Raw genomic sequence first — 17,898 nt, forward strand, 5'->3', positions numbered from 1 at the left:
CTAAACAGATTAGCCTAAGCTTCCGCTTACCTTGCCGTTCTTGGACCAGGTGATCTGTGGCTCTGGATCACCGTCGACCTTCGCGCTCAGCTCTAGCTGCTCTCCATCGTTGATGGTCAGATCGTTCAGCTTCCTTGTGAACTGAGGCGCTCTCATCGAGTCATCCGGCGGATCTTTCAAAGAGAAATCGCTAGCGTGAGCTTGTCAAAATCTTCGCATCTACCATTAACCTATTCCACTTACGAATCAACTCTTTGGTGGTGCTTCTGGAACGAGACGGGCTCCCTGTGGCGTCCAGGCCGTACTTCTTAACGCTTCGTTTGTCCGTGCTGGAGTCTGTGGCCTGAAAAGAAATCGGCTCACGCGTATGTAGCACGTCTCCAGACAATCGATTCGACAAGTTTCAAAGATTGCGCTTACTTTGTAGGAAGAGGAGGTCGTGGAATTTTGCTTATTGGTAGAACTACTATAACTGCTGGCGCCCTGCGTGGTGGTGGAGCTGTATCCGCTGTAACCGCCAGACTTGTGGATCGTGACGATCGGCGGTGGTGCCGGTTTCAATGGTTGCTCGATGAATCGTCGATCTACGAGGAAAGTTATTTCATTCTCAGACACCGAGGTCGATGTTCCTCGCTTGGGAGTTCAAAGCACTAACGTCTAGCCCGTGCGCCGTGCCGGCACGGCCAACCTTCCCAGCATTCGCAATTTAATCGAATGCAGCGGGGACGTTGGCACTGAATGCCAACAAAGCGACTAATCAACATGCGCCTAACGGCACTCTCTCGCCGGGGAGTTATCGCCAAACAAGTAGGAATGTTAGTTGGAAGTGGAGCTTGGCTAAAAGTACACGAAACAGATTATCGCGGTAACGTTTTACAGATTTCTGTGCGTCTAAGGGCGGAGGGGTTAAAATAGGAGAGGGCTACACTCGTGATAGCTCTACCTCCGGAATGTAGGAGGTCGTGCGCTAATTTGACTTGCTCCTCAGTTTCTCCAGTGCCTACAAATAAATATTCCATGAGTCCCTCCGAGACACTTGGCTCCACACGAACCTCGCGCAATTCGTCCCATACACTCTAGTGACTGTTTTGATCGTCACTGATCTTCCAAACGATCCACCGTACCTTCGACAATGACGACGCAGGTGGTCTCATCTTTTCCATGGATGTTGCTGGCCACGCACCGGTATTTGCCGCTGTCCTCTGGCTTGCAGTCGATGATCTCGAGCGTCACGACGCCGTCCGAGTGCGTCATCGCGTAATGGTACTTGGACAGTTCGTCCCTGTCCTTGTACCACTTCACTGTCGGCGGCGGGTTGCCGCTCAGACAGCAGAGGAGCTTACACGTCTGCCTCACCTGGATCACGCGAGGTCTGAGCAGGAAGGTGAAGCTCGGCGCCGATTCGATCGTCTCCATCCAGACGTTGTAGCCGAGGGGTTCTCTTCTTCTAACGGGGTGCAGTTCGGGTCTGTACTTTGGTATCTCGATAGGCAGCGCTGAAAGTTCAATGCGATCGAGATATTTGTTCCGTTTTGCGGGCGATCAGCTAAAGATCATTGATACGAGTTGAAACTTACGTTGCACGTTGAGGAAGACGACCTCCTCTCTGTACCCGTAATGATTCTCCGCCCTGATCACGTACTCTCCCCGGTCCTCCAACTTCACTCTGTTGATGATGAAGGTGTAGTCGTCGCCGTGATACCGTTTCATGAATTTCACGGACTGTCGGAGCTCCTGGTTGTTGTGGAACCAGGTGAGGGTCGGGGCAGCGATGGCGATCACGCGGCAAGTGAACTTGACGCTCTGGCCCTCGTAAGCGAACGCACTGGTAGGCTTGATGACGAACCTTGGCGCCGCTTGTCGTCGATCTGCCGTGGATTTGTAAAACCATTTGTCACGATTTTCCTTCTGCCTTCTCCATCTGCCCATCTCTACTAGTACCGCATTATTATCGCTTACCGAAGCAGGAATCGTAAATCTTGTATTTATCGACCAGTAGTTTCCTTAGCGACGAGTACTCGGACAGTCTACCAATGGGAAGAACGTATTTGTCCCAGTTCTCGTACTTGGCTCGGAGTCTGTCTCTGAAGCTGAGGTATCGGCTGCTCGAGATCGGTTTGGTTCGGTCGCTGTGGTCGCCAGTCAACCATGGATGCACCAGGCACTCGTGGGCAGTCATACGCTTCCTGGAGAACAGTGTAACGTAAGGTTATCGAGATTAGTACCGAGGTTGTTTTATCGAGGTTGAAGAAACGTACTCTTTGTTCTTGATGAGCAGTCGCCTGATAAAGTCCTTGCCTTCCTCGGAAACATCGCGGAATGCTTCTTCGTCAAAGTCCCAGTCGCAGGCCTTAACGTTCTTCAGGGTCTCGATGTCGTTGTCCCCAGCGAACGGCGATAGGCCGCTCAATCTGTCATAGAAATCGTTTCAGTTAGCCTGACGAAGATTCTGAAAGCAGGAAAAGTAATAGGAATCTAAAGCTCCGCTTACAGAACGTAGGCCAATACACCGCAGGCCCACATGTCCGTGTAGAAGCCGACAGGTTCGCGCTCGACGATCTCAGGAGCGGCGAATTCTGCCGTGCCAGTGCTGATCTTCACCACTTCGTTGGGGTCGAGTTTCGTGGCTAGACCAAAGTCGATCAGTTTCACGTTGGTGTTGTTGCGCATCTGGCACATGATGTTCTCGGGCTTGATGTCTGCAAAGAATCGCAGCTTTGCAATTACCTGTGTACGCATCGAAAGAGAAAGCTAGCAAGAAGGATGGTTTACCCAAGTGTATGATGTTCTTCTCGTGCATGTGTTTGACGCCTTCGCAGATCTGCCTCATGTAGTTGATGACTTCAGCCTCGGACATAGTGTAGCCCTCGGCGGTGATTCTCTCAAAGAGTTCACCTCCGGACAAGCTGAACAGACGAAACGTCGAGGTTACTGATGAAGCAACAGCTTCTGAGCCCATATAGTCTTCGAGATACTTACAACTCGAATATCAGGACCATCTCGTCGTCGTCTTCAAAGGCGTCGTGAAGATTGATCAGTTTCGGATGGTGCAGCTGATTCATTATATCGATCTCCTTTCTGATCAGCTCCTTCTCCATCGCGTGGGAGACGGGTATGAACTTGGCGGCAAAGATGTTTCCGGTGGCTCTCTCGCGGCAGCGGTGAACCACCCCGAACGCACCGGTTCCTATCTCCTCGAGGATGTCGTATCTATCGTAGACGGAGATGTGCTTGATCTCAACTGGCTGCGGCACGTACTTGCTGTAAATGTCGAATACGAATTGATCGTAGTTGGTCGGTTTCTCGTCGCTTCGCCCGCGGATCTTCTTGCCGGTCTCGTCCACTTTGTACTCTTTCTGCTTGAACTCCCTCTTCACTGTGCCCTTGGTGGTGACGAGAGGCGTGACCTCGCTGGGATCGGACCTGCCGTAGATGTTCTCCGCGCACACGCGGAAGTCGTACGAGTGACCTGGACTGAGTCCAGTCACGGCCATCGTGCAGAACCTGGTGTTTCCTACTCTGATCCAGCTGGTCATCGGGTGCTCTCGCTTCTCCACCTGGTAGTTGGTGATGTTGCTGCCGCCGTCCCAAAGAGGCGGCTTCCAGCTGAGCGCCAGAGAGTCGTGGCCGATGTTGTCGATCTGTGGGAACCTGGGCGGGTCCGGCCGGTCGCTGATCTGAATCTTGATGATCGCCGTGTCCTGGCCGAGGTCGTTCTCCGCGGTGATGCGATAGGGTCCGGAGTCGATTCGAGTACCGTCTATGATCGTGAGCACGGCGTGCCTCTCCTTCACCTCGACGGTGTAGTGGCCGCCTGACTCGATCAGCTCTCCCTCTCTGACCCAGGTGATCTTTGGCTTGGGGTAGCCGGTGAAGGGGATCTTGATGACAACGTTCACGCCTTTGTCGAAGAAGGCGGTGTCCCTGAACCTCGGCGGCACGTTCAGCTTCGGGGGCGTCTTGATCAGAAGCTCGCCCTTGGTCGACTTGACGCCGCACTTGTTTACGGCGCGACAGTGGTACTCGTCCGCGTCCTCGCCGAACACGTCGTGGATTATCAGATTGTGCACGTCGCCTTCCGAGTATATGTTGTACCGGGATCCACTGACGATCTCGCGAGCTCCCTTGAACCACGTGATGGTCGGCTTCGGTGTACCAATGATCTTGCACGTGAAGGTGGCGTTGTGATTCTGCACGCAGTTCACTTTGTGCAGCGGCTGAATGACCTCGGGAGGCTTGGCCGCCTGAGGATCGGTGATCTTCACCGACGTGGAGGCCTTCGATTCCGGCCCGAGGCCGGCCACGTTCTGCGCGAACACGCGGAACTCGTACTGCCTTCCCTCGATCAAGTTGCTGATGTTGATCTGCGTGGGCAGGCAGATGGCTGCGTTCACGCGTTGCCAGGCCTGGCTGCCCACTTCGCGTTTGTCGATCCAGTAGCCCTGAATCTTCGAGCCTCCGTCCGTCTCTGGCCTCTCCCAGGAGAGGTTCACAAAATCGCCGCCGACCTCGGTAACCTTGGGCGTTCCTGGCGGTCCCGGTGGATCGAACGGTGCCTTCGCCTTGATGGGGTTCACTCCTTCCAGCGGTGGTCCCATTCCGTTGTCGTTCACCGCCATCACGCGGAACAGATACTCCTGCCCCTCCGTCAGACCCTGCACCATGAACGTGGTGTCTTTGCAGAACGTGGAGACTATGATCCAGTGCGTGAGGCTGACGTCGCGACGCTCCACGACGTAGTGGGTCACGCGGAGACCGCCGTCCACTTTCGGTGGGTGCCAGGACAGCGTGCAAGTGTGTTTGTTGATGTCCGAGACGTCGAGAGGTCCTATTGGAGGACCTGGCAGGCCAGTGATGTGCACGTTGAAGGATCCACTCACGCTGCCGCTGTCGTTGGAAATCGACAGGTCGTAGGTGCCAGCGTCGTCCTTCTCGATATCCTTGATGAAGATGATGAGGTACTCGTCGAACACGGTGTACTTGACGTGGCCGGTCTCGGTCACTTTGCGGCCGTCCTTCTTCAGGGTAATGTCCATGGGCTGGTCACCGCTGTAGTAGATCTTGATCTTGGTGTTGTCGCCTTCAGCCAGGTATAGGTCATCCGGCATACGCTCGATGCGAGGTGGCGTGCCGATCTTCAATCGAGACGTCGTCGTAGCCGTGCCAAGCGGATTCGACACTTGGCAACTGTAGTCGCCGTCGTCCGCCTCCCACACTTCCGATATCACCAACCTGTAGATTCCATCGAACGCCTCCGTGCGGAATCTGCCACCGACCGTGATCTCCCTGCCGTTCCTCAGCCACCTGTAATAAAACCAGTTCCGGACGTGAACGTTAACGCAAACTCAATCTCCTGAAAGCGAAATCTCTCGTAGAGTACCAACCTGGCTGTCGGCAGAGGCTTCCCACTGGCCTCGCACTCGAACACGTGCACCTTTCCAAGAGGCACGATTTCCCTGACGGGCAGAGTCCTGACGAACTCTGGTTTCTCGCCGCCCTCGACCTCGCAGATCTTGACGGGGGTGGTGCAGGAGCTCGGCTCTGATCTTCCGGCGGCGTTCACCGCGAAGATCCTGAATTCGTAGTCGCCCTTCTCGATCAGGTGCATAACAGTGTACTCGGTGTCCGTGACGTTGTACTCGTTGCACTTGGCCCAAATGGCGCTGCCCACTTCGCGCTTCTCGATCACGTAGCCGGTGATGCGGCTTCCGCCGTCGGAGACCGGGGCCTCCCACTTCAGGTCCACGTAGTTTTTGCCGACCTTGCGCACTTGCGGCGTGCCTGGGGGCGAGGGCACCTTGAACTTGCTCTTGAGTTTGAAGGGTGCAGACGGTGGGCTCGGTTTGCTGAAACCTGCCGCGTTCTTCGCTCTTATCCTGAACTCGTACTCGTGTCCGCTCTGCAGATTGTAGCAGATGTAGGTCGTGTCCTTCACCAGGTAGTCGTTCGCCACCCGCCATTGAGCATCGTCCGCTGGATCGCGGAACTCGATCTTGTAACCCTGGATGGAGAAGCAAATCCATTATTGAGTAATTCAGGAATAATGATTATCGCTCTTCAACTTTATCACATTTGGTGTCGATAACGAGCATTTCGAGTGGCCCAAAAGGCAAGGAATGTTTGTCTTAGTTGTCCAAGGCGGTAGGTACACTTACTTGGATACGAGAACCACCATCGGACATCGGTCGAGTCCAGACGACAGTCGCATTCGAGGTATCCCAATCGATTACGCGTGGCTGTCCAGGTGGATCGGGCACAGTGAATGGGAACTTGGCAGTGATGGGCTCATCCGCCTGCAGTGGCTCTGATACTCCGTACTGGTTCTCAGCACGGATACGGAAGTTGTACTGTCTGCTGGGTTCCAGGCCAATCACGTCGTAGTGAGTGTTCCTCACGAAACTGCTCAGCTTCACCCAGTACTGCAATCATTCGAATCGTTTAATACCTTCCAATCGCTATCACACGAGGGTCCCTCTTCTGTTTTCTGCTTTGTGTAAATGGGACCTCTCTTTTTTTGGAAAATATTATCCCAGCGTAGAAACTTATAATAGTACTCCACGTCTTATGTCCGTACAATATTGCAACTCTTATAAATAATAATAATGCTTACGCCAGCCGGATCGAACTTCTCGACTATGTAGTTTGTAACAGGCGAACCACCATCGTCGAAGGGAGGTTTCCAGGACAGGGCGCAAGTTTCCGGCGTGATATCGGAAATATCCAAAGGCGCTTGTGGCGGTGACGGTTTGTCTGCAAACAGAATTGCTCCGTTACCCTCATTCAGACAGATTTCCCTTAATTTTCCAACTCTTGGACACAAAAACTCACCGACAACGAGAACTTTGCACGAGGCATGGTCCGTGCCGACAGTGTTGGTCAGATAGATAGTATATGTTCCCGTATCGGACCTCTTGGCCTTCTTGTTGATGAACTGCGAGGCAACGTCCGTAGTGTCGAACTTAATTCTATCTCCCGTGAGAACTTCTTCGCCGTTGATGGACCAGCTCGGTCTCGGTTTCGGATTCGCCGTGTAGGGAACAGTTATCGTGAACGGTTCTCCAGCGATCACCGTCATGTCGCGGATGCTGAGGTCCGACGTGATCCTCGGCGGGACTGCAAACGATTTAGGTTCGTGAAGTCAGTAAGCAATAATAGAGTGGCTCTTATTTTCGACTTCTGAATTTTCTTCGCGGCACCCCCCAGAATAGTTACAAATAGTAAAAAAAAATTGTGTAAAGCTTGAGCCCGATCGGATAACGGGAAAACGTGCTGCTCCTGGGCACTTGAAAATTAAATATTCGAAGGCGAAGAAGAATAATTGTAATTTTTATTTTCGCGGACTATTTTTTAAACATTTAAGGCGGGGCATATACTGGGATGTGCCAAAATGATAAAACAAATTCCATATTTTCAGTGTTTGATATGTCATGAATGTTTCTTGAAAATTTGGAACCGATATTCGCAAAAATATCGAAGATGTAAGCATAAAAAAGATTCACCAAGAGTAAATAAGAGCCACCCTAAATAGTAAACAAGTAGGTCATCAAACAATCATTTCGTTAAGGAATACTCACAAGCTGGTGCCAGCGCTCTGATCACGTCCGAGTTGGAGCTCCACGGTCCACGTCCAGCCGCATTCTCAGCAGCCACGCGGAACTCGTAGTCGTGATTTTCCATGAGCCCAGTCACCCTGTAAGTGGTCTCGTGAACGAGCGACGGGGTGGCCTTCACCCACTTGTCCTCCCTCAACATCCTCTTCTCGATCACGTATCCTAGGATAGGAGATCCTCCATCATGGCGAGGCTTGGTCCAGGTGATGGTGATGCTGTCCTCCGTGCTCTCGACACCCTTCGGTGTTCCAGGCGCGCCAGGAGGATCGAACGGATGTCTGGCCTTGATCGGATCCATCGTAGTCACAGGCTCCGAGGTGCCGTACTGGTTCTCGGCCATCACTCGGAACTCGTAGGTGCTTCCCACCATGAGGTTTCTCACGCGCACGAACGGCGTGGTGATGTAGCTGCTCACCTTCGACCAGGTGCCCTTCGGCTCTCGCTTCTCGACCACGTAGTTGGTGATATCCGCGCCGCCGTTATCCTTCGGTGGGTTCCAGAACAGGGTCAGGGCATCTCCACCGAACTCGTCCGCGTGGAGGTTCTGCGGTGGGCTCGGTCGGTCTAGAACCTTAACGTTCACCGTAGCTGTGTCGAAGCCCGATGAATTGCGCAACTGTAGGCGGTACTGTCCGCCGTCCGAACGCTTAGCGTTCTTCACCACGAGACTGTAGACAGAGGAGCTCAAACATAATATTTTCCCTAATATCGAAAAGTAAGAAAGATAGTTGAATAGCAAGCGTACCTAGCGTAATCGTCACCCAGCTGCTGGTGTACGCGATGGTCGGTCTCGTCCTTGATGACATCGTTGGCGAACCAGGTGGCAGTGGGTTTCGGGAAGCCGATGTAAGGTACGTGGATGGAGAAGTCCTCGCCAGCACGAACGGTGATGTCGCGGACTGCTCCGAGGTCCATGACGGGCTTGTTGGGCTGTTCCTCGATGACGATCGGATTGCTCTGTTTGCTGGGGTCGCTGTTGCCTATGTCGTTCACCGCGATCACCCTGAAGAGGTACTCCTCGCCCTCTGTTAGCTTCGGTACAGTGTACACGTTGCTCGGTATCGGAGCACCGTTCACGTCGTCCCATTCATCGTCGCCTCTCTTCTTCATCTGGATGATGTACCCTCTGATTTTGGCACCGCCATCGCTGCGCGGTGGTCGCCAGCTCAGGGTCACCGAGTCCTTGGTTATCCTGTCGGGCTTCGGTGGCTCCGGAGCGTCAGGTCGCACTGAAACGATATCATTTAATCAGTGACTATACCGGTGCAACCTAGAAAGTATTCTTCTGTCTAAACACTCACAGCGCTGATGACCAGCGGTAATAGGTTCAGTGGGCTTGCTAGGCTTGCCGGGTCCAGCTTCGTTCACAGCGATTACTCTGAATTCGTACTTGGACCCTTCGTGAAGATCCTGTACCGTGAATGTTGTATTCGGAGTTGGATAATTGTTCACCTTCAGCCATTCGCCACCACGCTCGCGTCTCTCCACGTAGTATCCTGAAAGAGCAAAGTACTCCATCAAACATGTAACACGCCTTTCCAAAACCAAAGTGGAGATTTTACAGGTGCCAGCGGACACGTAGAAACAGTAAACTGAATTTAAACTAAATATCTCACCAGTGATAGGCTTTCCACCAGTGTTGAGTGGTGCATTCCACAGCAGGCTACAGCTGTTGGGGGTGTAGCCAAGTATCTCCGGTTGGCTGGGCGCATCGGGTGGATCGTAAGGACTCTTGGCAATAATTGGTTTCCCTTCCAGGGGTTCAGACACGCCGTACATGTTCTCTGCGCGCACTCTGAACACGTATTTCTTGCCCTCGGTAAGCCCCTTCGCGGTGTAGCTCGTTCTGGGACAGTATCCGGGCGTCTGTCGCCAGTTATCTGCTCCGTAATCCGACACCTCCACGATGTAGTTGGTAATGTCGGATCCACCGTCGTCCTGAGGCTTGTTCCAGGACAGAGAAACAGTGTCCTGCGTTGTTCCAGTGTATTGCAGCGGACCTTGCGGCGGTCCAGGTCTGTCGACCACGATAACCTCGATATCCGCCGAGTCCTTTCCGTGCTCGTTCGTCGCCGTGATCCTGTAGATCCCGCCATCCTCGCGGACAGACTTCTCGACCAGCAGGTTGGTGCGGTCGCTCTTCGTTTCGGTCTGAACATTGTACAATCATTCATATATTAAATTACCATCGTAGGCGATGTTCAATCAACGCTGCAGATAATTCTCTGGTGAGCGGGCAAAGGGATATAAGTCAAATTTTAGTTCAAGTTGAAACAGTTTCTTTTTTGTTCTTTTTTTTTGTAAATCGAAGTTAAAAATAAAAGTTTCTTTTACCCAGGTGTGTATTAGGTGTGTATTGTTTAGTTTTTTGCACGAGAAAAAGTAATAGAAAATAAAAGATGCTTCTTGTCTGGATCTACAACTTTTGTTTGACATATTTTTTTATGTAATCAATAACTTGGAGGATATTATATAAAATCGACTTTGTGGGTTGCTTATTTAAATGTTTAAGGGCCCAGGGGCACCTTTCTCCGTTATCCGATCGGGATCAGACTTTACACAATTTTTTTTTTATTATTTGAAACTATTCTGTGGAGTGCCGCGAAAAAAATTAAAAAATCGAAAATAAGAGCCACCCTAGTGTGTATATGTTATCAACTTTCATAATAATTGTAATTGGCATTAAACACTCTTTGCTTACCGATATTCGAAGAGTTTCGAGCAGCGGCCTTGCATCCTTGGTCCATTCGATAGTGGGAGTGGGCGCACCAGACAGTGGAATGTTAACGTTGATGGGCTCCCCTGCGCGGACCTTGATCTTACGTCCAATTAGCGCGTCCAGGTTCAGTTTCGGCGCCTCCTTCATCGGTTTAGCGATGAAGACAGCGGATGTGTCGCTAGCCTTGCCAGAGCCTGCCGCATTGATGGCAGCGACTCGGTACTCATACTGGTGGCCCTCGGTTACGTGGTCGTCGTAGTATTCAGCGTACCTCACTGGCTCTTTGTTCACCTTTAGCCAGCGACCGGTTGCCCTATCTCGTCTTTCCACGTCGTAACCGATTATCTTCGACCCTCCGTTGCTGATCGGTGCTGCCCACCTGATCTTTATATGGTCTTTGTCCGCGTCCAGGCATTCTGGCTTGCCAGGTTGCCCTGGTACGACTGCACAGACGAAATTCAAGGGTTAATTGAAAAGAAAGGTACTTTGGAAAGTTTAAATTTTGAAGAGAAACGCTTACCGAATTGGTTCTTGGCGACGATCGAGCGGTCAGTGGTGAGTGGTTCGGAACGTCCCTGGAGGTTCTCCGCGCTCACTCTGAATTCGTATGTGGTGCCTTCGAGCAGCCTTGGAACGGTGGCGTGGTTGTATTTTGGATTAACGTGGGTTACCGCTGGCACCCAGCCTCCACCGTGAGTCAGGTCGCGTTTCTCGATCACGTAGCCACTGCAAATGAGATATTTGCTCTGTACTTTATATTCCTAATCGCAAAGTGTTTATAAAATACGCTGTTTTGGTTGTGCCTTTACTCACGTGAGTTCACTACCGCCGTTATCCTTGGGCGGTTTCCACGAAAGCGTAACCGACTGGCTTGTGATCTCTTCGTACTCCAGAGGACCCTCTGGCGGGCCAGGTCTGTCGAGCACAATCACCTGGAAGCTGCCTTCGTCTATTCCACTGCTGTTCTTCAGCAGCAAATGGTATAGTCCAGAATCGGATCTCTGAGCGTTCACAGTGTGAACGATAGTGTGGTAGCCGATAGAGGTGACTGTTGTTCTGTCGGTAGTCGCCAACTCTTTGCTTCCAACGGTCCAGGTGACCTCGGGGGTCGGCTCGCCGACAAAGTCGATGTCGGCGTGGAAGATGAGCCCAGCCTTGATTCGGATATCTTGCAGAGGCGTCTTGATCTTTGGAGCCACTGAAACATCGGAAAACGTTCCATTAACGTTACGTTCAAATAGGTTCAAATGCAAAGAGCACTGTTGCTGGAGAAACTCACAGTAGCGTGGTTTGGCAGTGATTAGGTCGCTGGGTTCGGATGGCTCGGACTGTCCAGCAGCGTTCGTGGCGATCACACGGAATTCGTACTCCTGTCCCTCGGTTAGATCAGGAACAGTGGCGTTTGTCTGATTCGGTGGAACGTGGATTGCGTTCACCCAGTAAGGGCTACCTTTCTCCTTCTTCTGGACGATGTACCCTGTGATTGGTGAACCACCGTCGCTGCTTGGCGCCGGCCACGTCAGATCCACGTGGTCTCTGTCCCAGTCCGTGATCTGTGGCCTTCCTGGCGCGTCTGGCTCGTCTAAACATGGTTTATTAAATTTATTACACCTTTCTCGTTTCGAAACAAGTTACGAGTTGTTTGAATTCTTTATCGAATACAATGAAGCTTGAAATTTCAATCGTTTGATATTACCTATCTGTATGGTACTCATATTGTATACAGGTTTACGAAGAATATAAATGGATAAGAAAAAAAAAGAAAAAGATAGAGAAAATCATTGAAATGTAAATGTAAGAAGGTGAGTGAGGCTCAGCTTTGATAGCTGCTTTTACTGTAAAAGGCAACTCCTCCCCCACGCATTCAAACTTGAGGATCGCGAACAGAGTGGATGATAAAGTAAGTAGCCTGATATCGAGCACTAACCGAATTCGTTCTTGGCTATGATGCTCTTCGGTGCCTCGAGCGGGTCAGACTCCCCAATGGAATTGACAGCTTTCACTCGGAAGAGGTATTCTTTGCGATGCGTCAATCGAGCCACCTCGTGGCTCAGCACCGTGCTCATGCCAGCATCGGACCAGGTGCCTCGAGAGAAGTCCATCTTCTCGACGACGTAGTGCAAGATCGCACTGCCTCCGTCGTCCTCTGGATGACCCCAGGCCAAGTGACAGCCTTCCTTGGTGATGTTGCTGATCACGAGTGGCTTCTTGGGTGGCGAGGGTCTGTCGAGGACAGTCACTCTGGCGCTCGAGCTGAAATCATCGAAACCATTCAATTAACAAATCTCTTCCCCATCAAATCCCTCGATTTGCTACCCAGGAACAAAAGTCACCTAAACTTCCCCTGATCATTCACCAGAGTCAAGGCGTATCGGCCAGTGTCAGAGCGCACGGAGAATGCAATCTCGAAGGTGGTCTCTGTGTTGGTGGTGTACATCTCGTGCCGAGAATCGGCCATAATCACTGCTCCGTCCAAGGTCCACGTTGCCATTGGCTTGGGGGACGCCTGGATGGGAATGATGTAGCTGATCTTCTGTCCAGCGCGCACCACCAGGTCGCTCAGCGCGTGTGGGTCGAACCACGGAGCAACTGTAATAAAATACGTCACAATTACCTTAACACAATCGAATCCAATTCACGAAACTTACAAGGGAAGATCCCGAATCCAGATGTAAAAAAAAATCTGAAACTTTGTGAGTATATAGGGGATTTCTTCCTGATTACAACGCAATTTTTGTTTGCTGCCCAAATTCACTCTAAGGGGGTGAAATTAACCGCTGAAAATTCGGCTATTTTCCGATTTTATTTTGTAACTCGCTATCTCTAAGCGATAGAAAAGAAGTTTCAAGACAAAAGTTACTTCTTCAAAATCGCAAAATAGCCGGAATTTAAGGAGTCAATTTCACCCCCTTGTATGTTCACAGAGTCCCAGATTTTTTTAATTTCCGGGATCGTGATCATTCCTTGTTAGAAAACAGAGTTCTCCACTCACGGAATCTTGGTTTGGCGATGATCGGCATTGAGGCTTCGGATGGTTCTCCAGGGCCAGCCTTGTTCACAGCGATCACCCTGAACTCGTACTCCTGTCCCTCGATCAAGTCAGGAGCAGTGCCCCTGGTCTTATTTCCCTCAATTTCAGCGGCCTTCTCCCACTGTCCGAACCGAGGTCGTTTCTCGATAATGTACCCCGTGATGGGCGACCCGCCGTCCCTCTTCGGTGGCGCCCATTCCAGATCAACGTGATCCTTGTCCCAGTCGGTGGCAACTGGTGCCCCAGGCTTGTCGGGTTTGTCGTACGGATCTTTGGCTGTGATCGTGTCCATGCCAGTGAGCGGAGAGGATTCTCCCTGCTTGTTCACGGCTCGCACTCTGAATTGGTAGTCGTGTCCCTCGATCAGGTGGTCCACGTGAGCGGAAGTGGAAGATGCCTCTGCTACAGGCACCCAGCGCATGTTCTCCGTATCCATTTTCTCGACCTGGTAATATTGTATCTCCGAGCCACCATCGTCCTTCGGTGGCTTCCACCTCAGGTTGCAGCCGTTCTTCGTCACGTTGTCGATTTTCAGAGGACCCTCCGGCGGAGATGGCACGTCGAGGACGTTCACCGTCAGCGTCGCCGTGTCTCTGCCGTTGATGTTCTTCGCCTCCAGCGTGTACACGCCAGAATCTGACCGCTTCGCCTCTATGACGCGCACCTTCGTGTTGTAGTCCTCGTTCACGATCTTGATGCGATCGTTCGCCATCACCATCGACCCCTTCAGCGACCACTCCTTCGATGGGGGTGGCTCGCCGCTGACTGGCACGTCCAGCTCGTAGAAACCGCCAGCTTTCACCTTCACGTCCAGCATGTACTTCCTGTCGATCTTTGGTGGCACTGCAAAGGAATGTCGTACGATTGAGTCGTGAACGGGGAGGATTTTGAGGATTTTTGAAAGCCTAGGGAAATAGAAACTCACGGTTTTTGGGGCGCGCCAAGTGGGATTTCGAGGCGTCCGACGGCTCTCCAGGCCCAGCTTTGTTCACCGCCCTAACGCGGAACTCGTAGTGGGTGCCTTCAACCAGATCGTTAACCTTCCCACGGTTCACGTCTCCTTCGACTTCAGCGCACTTCTCCCAGGTAGGGCTGTACTTGTCTCGCTTCTCTATGATGTAGCCAGTAATAGGCGAGCCGCCATCTTCTTGCGGCCGAGACCACTGCAGCTCGACAAAGTCGGAGTCGTAGTCGCTGACAGTCGGGGTGCCAGGTTTCCCTGGTTCGTCTGCAAGTGGCGATTAAAACCGATGTAGAGATACAAGTTCCAACTCTTCCTAATTTTATGTACTCACCGAAAGGATTCTTGGCCTCGACGCTCTGCATGGCAGCAAGGGGTTCCGATTTGCCCTGCTTGTTAACAGCGCGGACCCTGAACTTGTACTTATGCCCTGGAGTGAGGCCTTCCACGTTCAGAGAGGTCTCCGGGCCATCGGTCTCACCAGCTGGTACCCATCGACCAGTCGCCTCGTCCATCTTCTCCACGACGTACTTGTCCACGGGCTGTCCGCCATCGTCGTCCGGAGGCTTCCACGTGAGCTTGCATCCCTCTGCGTGCACGTCCGACGCTCTCAAAGGTCCCTGGGGCGGGCTGGGTCTGTCCAGCACCGTCACCTTCACCGTCGCCTCGTCCATGCCATTAATATTCTCGGCAGTAAGCGTGTACTTCCCTGAATCCGCTCTGGTAGCCATCCTGACGTTCAAGCTCGTATTGTAATCCACGTGCTTGACCTTGATGTGCTCCGTAGGCCTGACCTCCCGTTTTCCAAGCATCCACTTCGTGGTGGGCGGAGGCTCGCCAGTAACCTTCACGTCGAAGCTGAAGTTCTGACCAGCTTTGATTCTGACCTCCACCAGATTGGTGCGGTCGATTCTCGGCGCTTGGTTTCGCGGTTTCGCAATGATCGTTGGCGTTGCGTCGGATGGCTCGCCGGGGCCAGCTTTGTTCACCGCTCGCACACGGAACTCGTAAGGCTGGCCTTCTATTAGGTCGGGAACGGTGGCCGTCGTCTCGTCCGCTGGCACCTCCACTGCCTTCTCCCATTCACCGTACTTGTCTTTCTTCTCGATCACGTACCCTGTGATAGGGGATCCGCCGTCATTCATCGGTGGCGTCCACGCGAGGTCCACGTGATCCTTGTCCCAGTCTGTGGCTCTTAGGTCTCCTGGCTTGCCTGGTTCATCTACAAAATGGAAACAGAGTGTGCAGTTTACGCGACGCCCATTATTATCCTTCCTGTTCGATAAGCTTTATTTCCAATTCACTTACCGAATGGATTCTTCGCTAGTATCGCCTGTTCCGTTTCCAGAGGCTTGGATTCTCCCTCAGCGTTCACCGCGCTGACACGGAACAAGTACTCTTTGCCTGGTGTCAAACCAGACACCTCCAAGTCTGAAGGAACGTGACAGTGTTAGCTCACCTGTTCACACATTTTTCTCAGCAATCTTCTAAAACTATAGCTGAACTTACTCGGCTCAGTAGATCGACCGCAGGGTACCCAGCACCCAGTCTCCGGGTCCATTTTGTCCACTTGGTAGTACTCGATCGGGGTACCACCGTCGTCCTTGGGCCTCTTCCACTTGAGCTTGCATCCCTCCTTATGCACGTCCGAGACTTGGAGCGGTCCTTCGGGCGGCATTGGTTTGTCGGTGACTGTGACTTGTACAGTGACAGAGTCCCTTCCTGACGAGTTGCTCGCTGTGACACTGTAATCTCCACTGTCGTCGCGGGAGACCGGTCGGATGCTGAACTTTGTGCTGTAATCCGAGTTGTCGATCTGTACCTTCCTGTCGGAGTGCAGAGGGATCGCTCCGTATCGCCACTCGATGTGTGGCGGAGGCTCGCCGATCACGTTCGCGTCGAATCTTAGCAGCGAACCGGCTGACAGAGTGACGTCCCGCAGATTGCGTCTGTCGATCTTGGGTGCCACTGAAACGAGCAGATTTATAGGTGAGAGATCGATCGACAGGTGCCAAAATCGCCTCGAATGACGATTATTTATAGAGCGTTTGGTGCGCCGCTGTATTCCCGGCGAGGATACTTGTTTCGTGTCAGGGATACAACATGATAATAAAAAGAAACTGGACGGTTGCCACGAATACCGACAATTAAAATTCTCTGCCGCCCCTTAAGATTTCTGCCGATTGACTAAGTGTCTGTTGCGTTCACGATTACTTACAGAAGCGTGGTTTAGCGGTGAACGTTTTGCTCGAGTCCCCAGGCTCCGACTGGCCAGCTTTGTTTACAGCGATCACACGGAACAGGTAATCGTTACCCTCGATCAGGCCATGTACCAGGGCCTTCGTAGTGGGTGTCTCGATTTCCAAAGCTTTCTCCCACATGGTACTGTATTTGTCCTTCTTCTCGACAATGTATCCAGTGATGGGAGATCCACCGTCGCTGACGGGCTCCTTCCAGGTGAGGTCCACCTGATTGGCGGTCCAGTCGACGGGCTCTGGTGCTCCTGGAGGGCTTGGGACAGCTGAACAAATTTTACCGTGATTACAGTTAATCAAAGCCTCAATTTTGCACATTTAAAGAAATATCGTGAACGTAAAAGGAAATTCACTAAGTCCATTCTTTCTAAAACTCATATTTTAACACCACTAAGTTCACAATTGTTGCCTACTTTAGGTGGAAATCCTCCAAGCTCATAAACTCATTTCTACTGCTGTGAAAGAGAGTCTAAAATGATAAAAATCTATTTTTCTCCAAACTTGAAGGATTTTCTTCGCAAGCCCACTATATATATTGTACTAAAGTCTCTCAAAATCTAGCTTGTCTCTTATCCAAGTACGTACTGAATGGATCCTTGGCGACTATCGAACTGTACGTCTCCAAAGGCTCCGATTCTCCTTCCTTATTAAGCGCCTTCACTCTGAACTTGTACTCGTGTCCAGGTGTCAGTCCTTCCACTTTCATCTCCGGACCTGTCGTTTTACCGACTGGCAACCAGACACCTGTGTCTGGATCGAACTTCTCCACGAGGTATCCTTCGATTGGTTCGCCACCATCGTCCTTCGGCTTCTTCCACTTGAGTGTGCATCCCTCCTTGTGGATGTCCGACACCTCGAGCGGTCCCTCGGGCTTGCCCGGCTTGGCTGCGAACAGTGCATCACTTCAGAAATGCTCCCGTACCGAAAAATGTATTTTCTAAATCAGTAGCAAAAGTGCACACTCACAGACAACGGTGACTTCGACCTCGGCGGTGTCAGAACCATGCTGATTCACCGCCGTGATCTTGTACATGCCACTGTCCTTGCGCTCGGGTTTGTCGTTGTAGAACTTGCTGTTGTAAGGGACGTTCTGAATTCGACGGAAGGTGGTCTGCTGAATGCTCTTGTTGTTGATCACCCAGGTGACGTCTGGGGGCGGTTCACCGATGATCTTCACGTCGAAGTGGAATCCTTCGTTCTCGCGTACTGTGATGTCACGCAAGGTCTTTCTGTCGATTCTCGGCGGGACTGTTGGGGAAGAAATAACGCTGCGATGTACCTGACGATTCCCCAGGGTGAATGTAATGATGTGAAATATACTT

General features: G+C 51.8%; 1 protein-coding gene across 40 annotated transcripts in view; it reads right to left on the minus strand.

Annotated features, from left to right (window-relative positions):
• Nucleotides 1-17,898, minus strand: part of Bent (projectin protein bent) — a 67,829-nt gene that overhangs the window by 2,114 nt on the left and 47,817 nt on the right. For 39 of the 40 annotated variants that reach the window (XM_076819886.1, XM_076819887.1, XM_076819919.1 and 36 more), the window contains 33 exons: nt 17,543-17,824; nt 17,162-17,461; nt 16,540-16,842; nt 15,831-16,289; nt 15,630-15,752; nt 14,656-15,543; nt 14,286-14,588; nt 13,322-14,203; nt 12,663-12,918; nt 12,257-12,582; nt 11,609-11,911; nt 11,143-11,527; nt 10,850-11,055; nt 10,312-10,772; nt 9,227-9,761; nt 8,912-9,106; nt 8,356-8,839; nt 7,575-8,278; nt 6,829-7,113; nt 6,611-6,750; nt 6,156-6,419; nt 5,385-6,001; nt 2,980-5,304; nt 2,773-2,906; nt 2,492-2,699; nt 2,259-2,411; nt 1,960-2,186; nt 1,578-1,868; nt 1,125-1,496; nt 944-1,000; nt 421-584; nt 244-343; nt 31-173 (listed from right to left, as the gene is read on the minus strand). In XM_076819886.1, coding sequence (XP_076676001.1) covers nt 31-173; nt 244-343; nt 421-584; nt 944-1,000; nt 1,125-1,496; nt 1,578-1,868; nt 1,960-2,186; nt 2,259-2,411; nt 2,492-2,699; nt 2,773-2,906; nt 2,980-5,304; nt 5,385-6,001; nt 6,156-6,419; nt 6,611-6,750; nt 6,829-7,113; nt 7,575-8,278; nt 8,356-8,839; nt 8,912-9,106; nt 9,227-9,761; nt 10,312-10,772; nt 10,850-11,055; nt 11,143-11,527; nt 11,609-11,911; nt 12,257-12,582; nt 12,663-12,918; nt 13,322-14,203; nt 14,286-14,588; nt 14,656-15,543; nt 15,630-15,752; nt 15,831-16,289; nt 16,540-16,842; nt 17,162-17,461; nt 17,543-17,824 — 12,875 coding nt within the window. The remainder of the gene's footprint in view (nt 1-30; nt 174-243; nt 344-420; nt 585-943; nt 1,001-1,124; nt 1,497-1,577; nt 1,869-1,959; nt 2,187-2,258; nt 2,412-2,491; nt 2,700-2,772; nt 2,907-2,979; nt 5,305-5,384; nt 6,002-6,155; nt 6,420-6,610; nt 6,751-6,828; nt 7,114-7,574; nt 8,279-8,355; nt 8,840-8,911; nt 9,107-9,226; nt 9,762-10,311; nt 10,773-10,849; nt 11,056-11,142; nt 11,528-11,608; nt 11,912-12,256; nt 12,583-12,662; nt 12,919-13,321; nt 14,204-14,285; nt 14,589-14,655; nt 15,544-15,629; nt 15,753-15,830; nt 16,290-16,539; nt 16,843-17,161; nt 17,462-17,542; nt 17,825-17,898) is intronic. The other variant, XM_076819894.1, reaches the window with a different exon arrangement.

This window comes from Andrena cerasifolii, chromosome 9, assembly GCF_050908995.1.
Source record: "Andrena cerasifolii isolate SP2316 chromosome 9, iyAndCera1_principal, whole genome shotgun sequence".
Taxonomy (NCBI): Eukaryota; Metazoa; Arthropoda; class Insecta; order Hymenoptera; family Andrenidae; genus Andrena; species Andrena cerasifolii.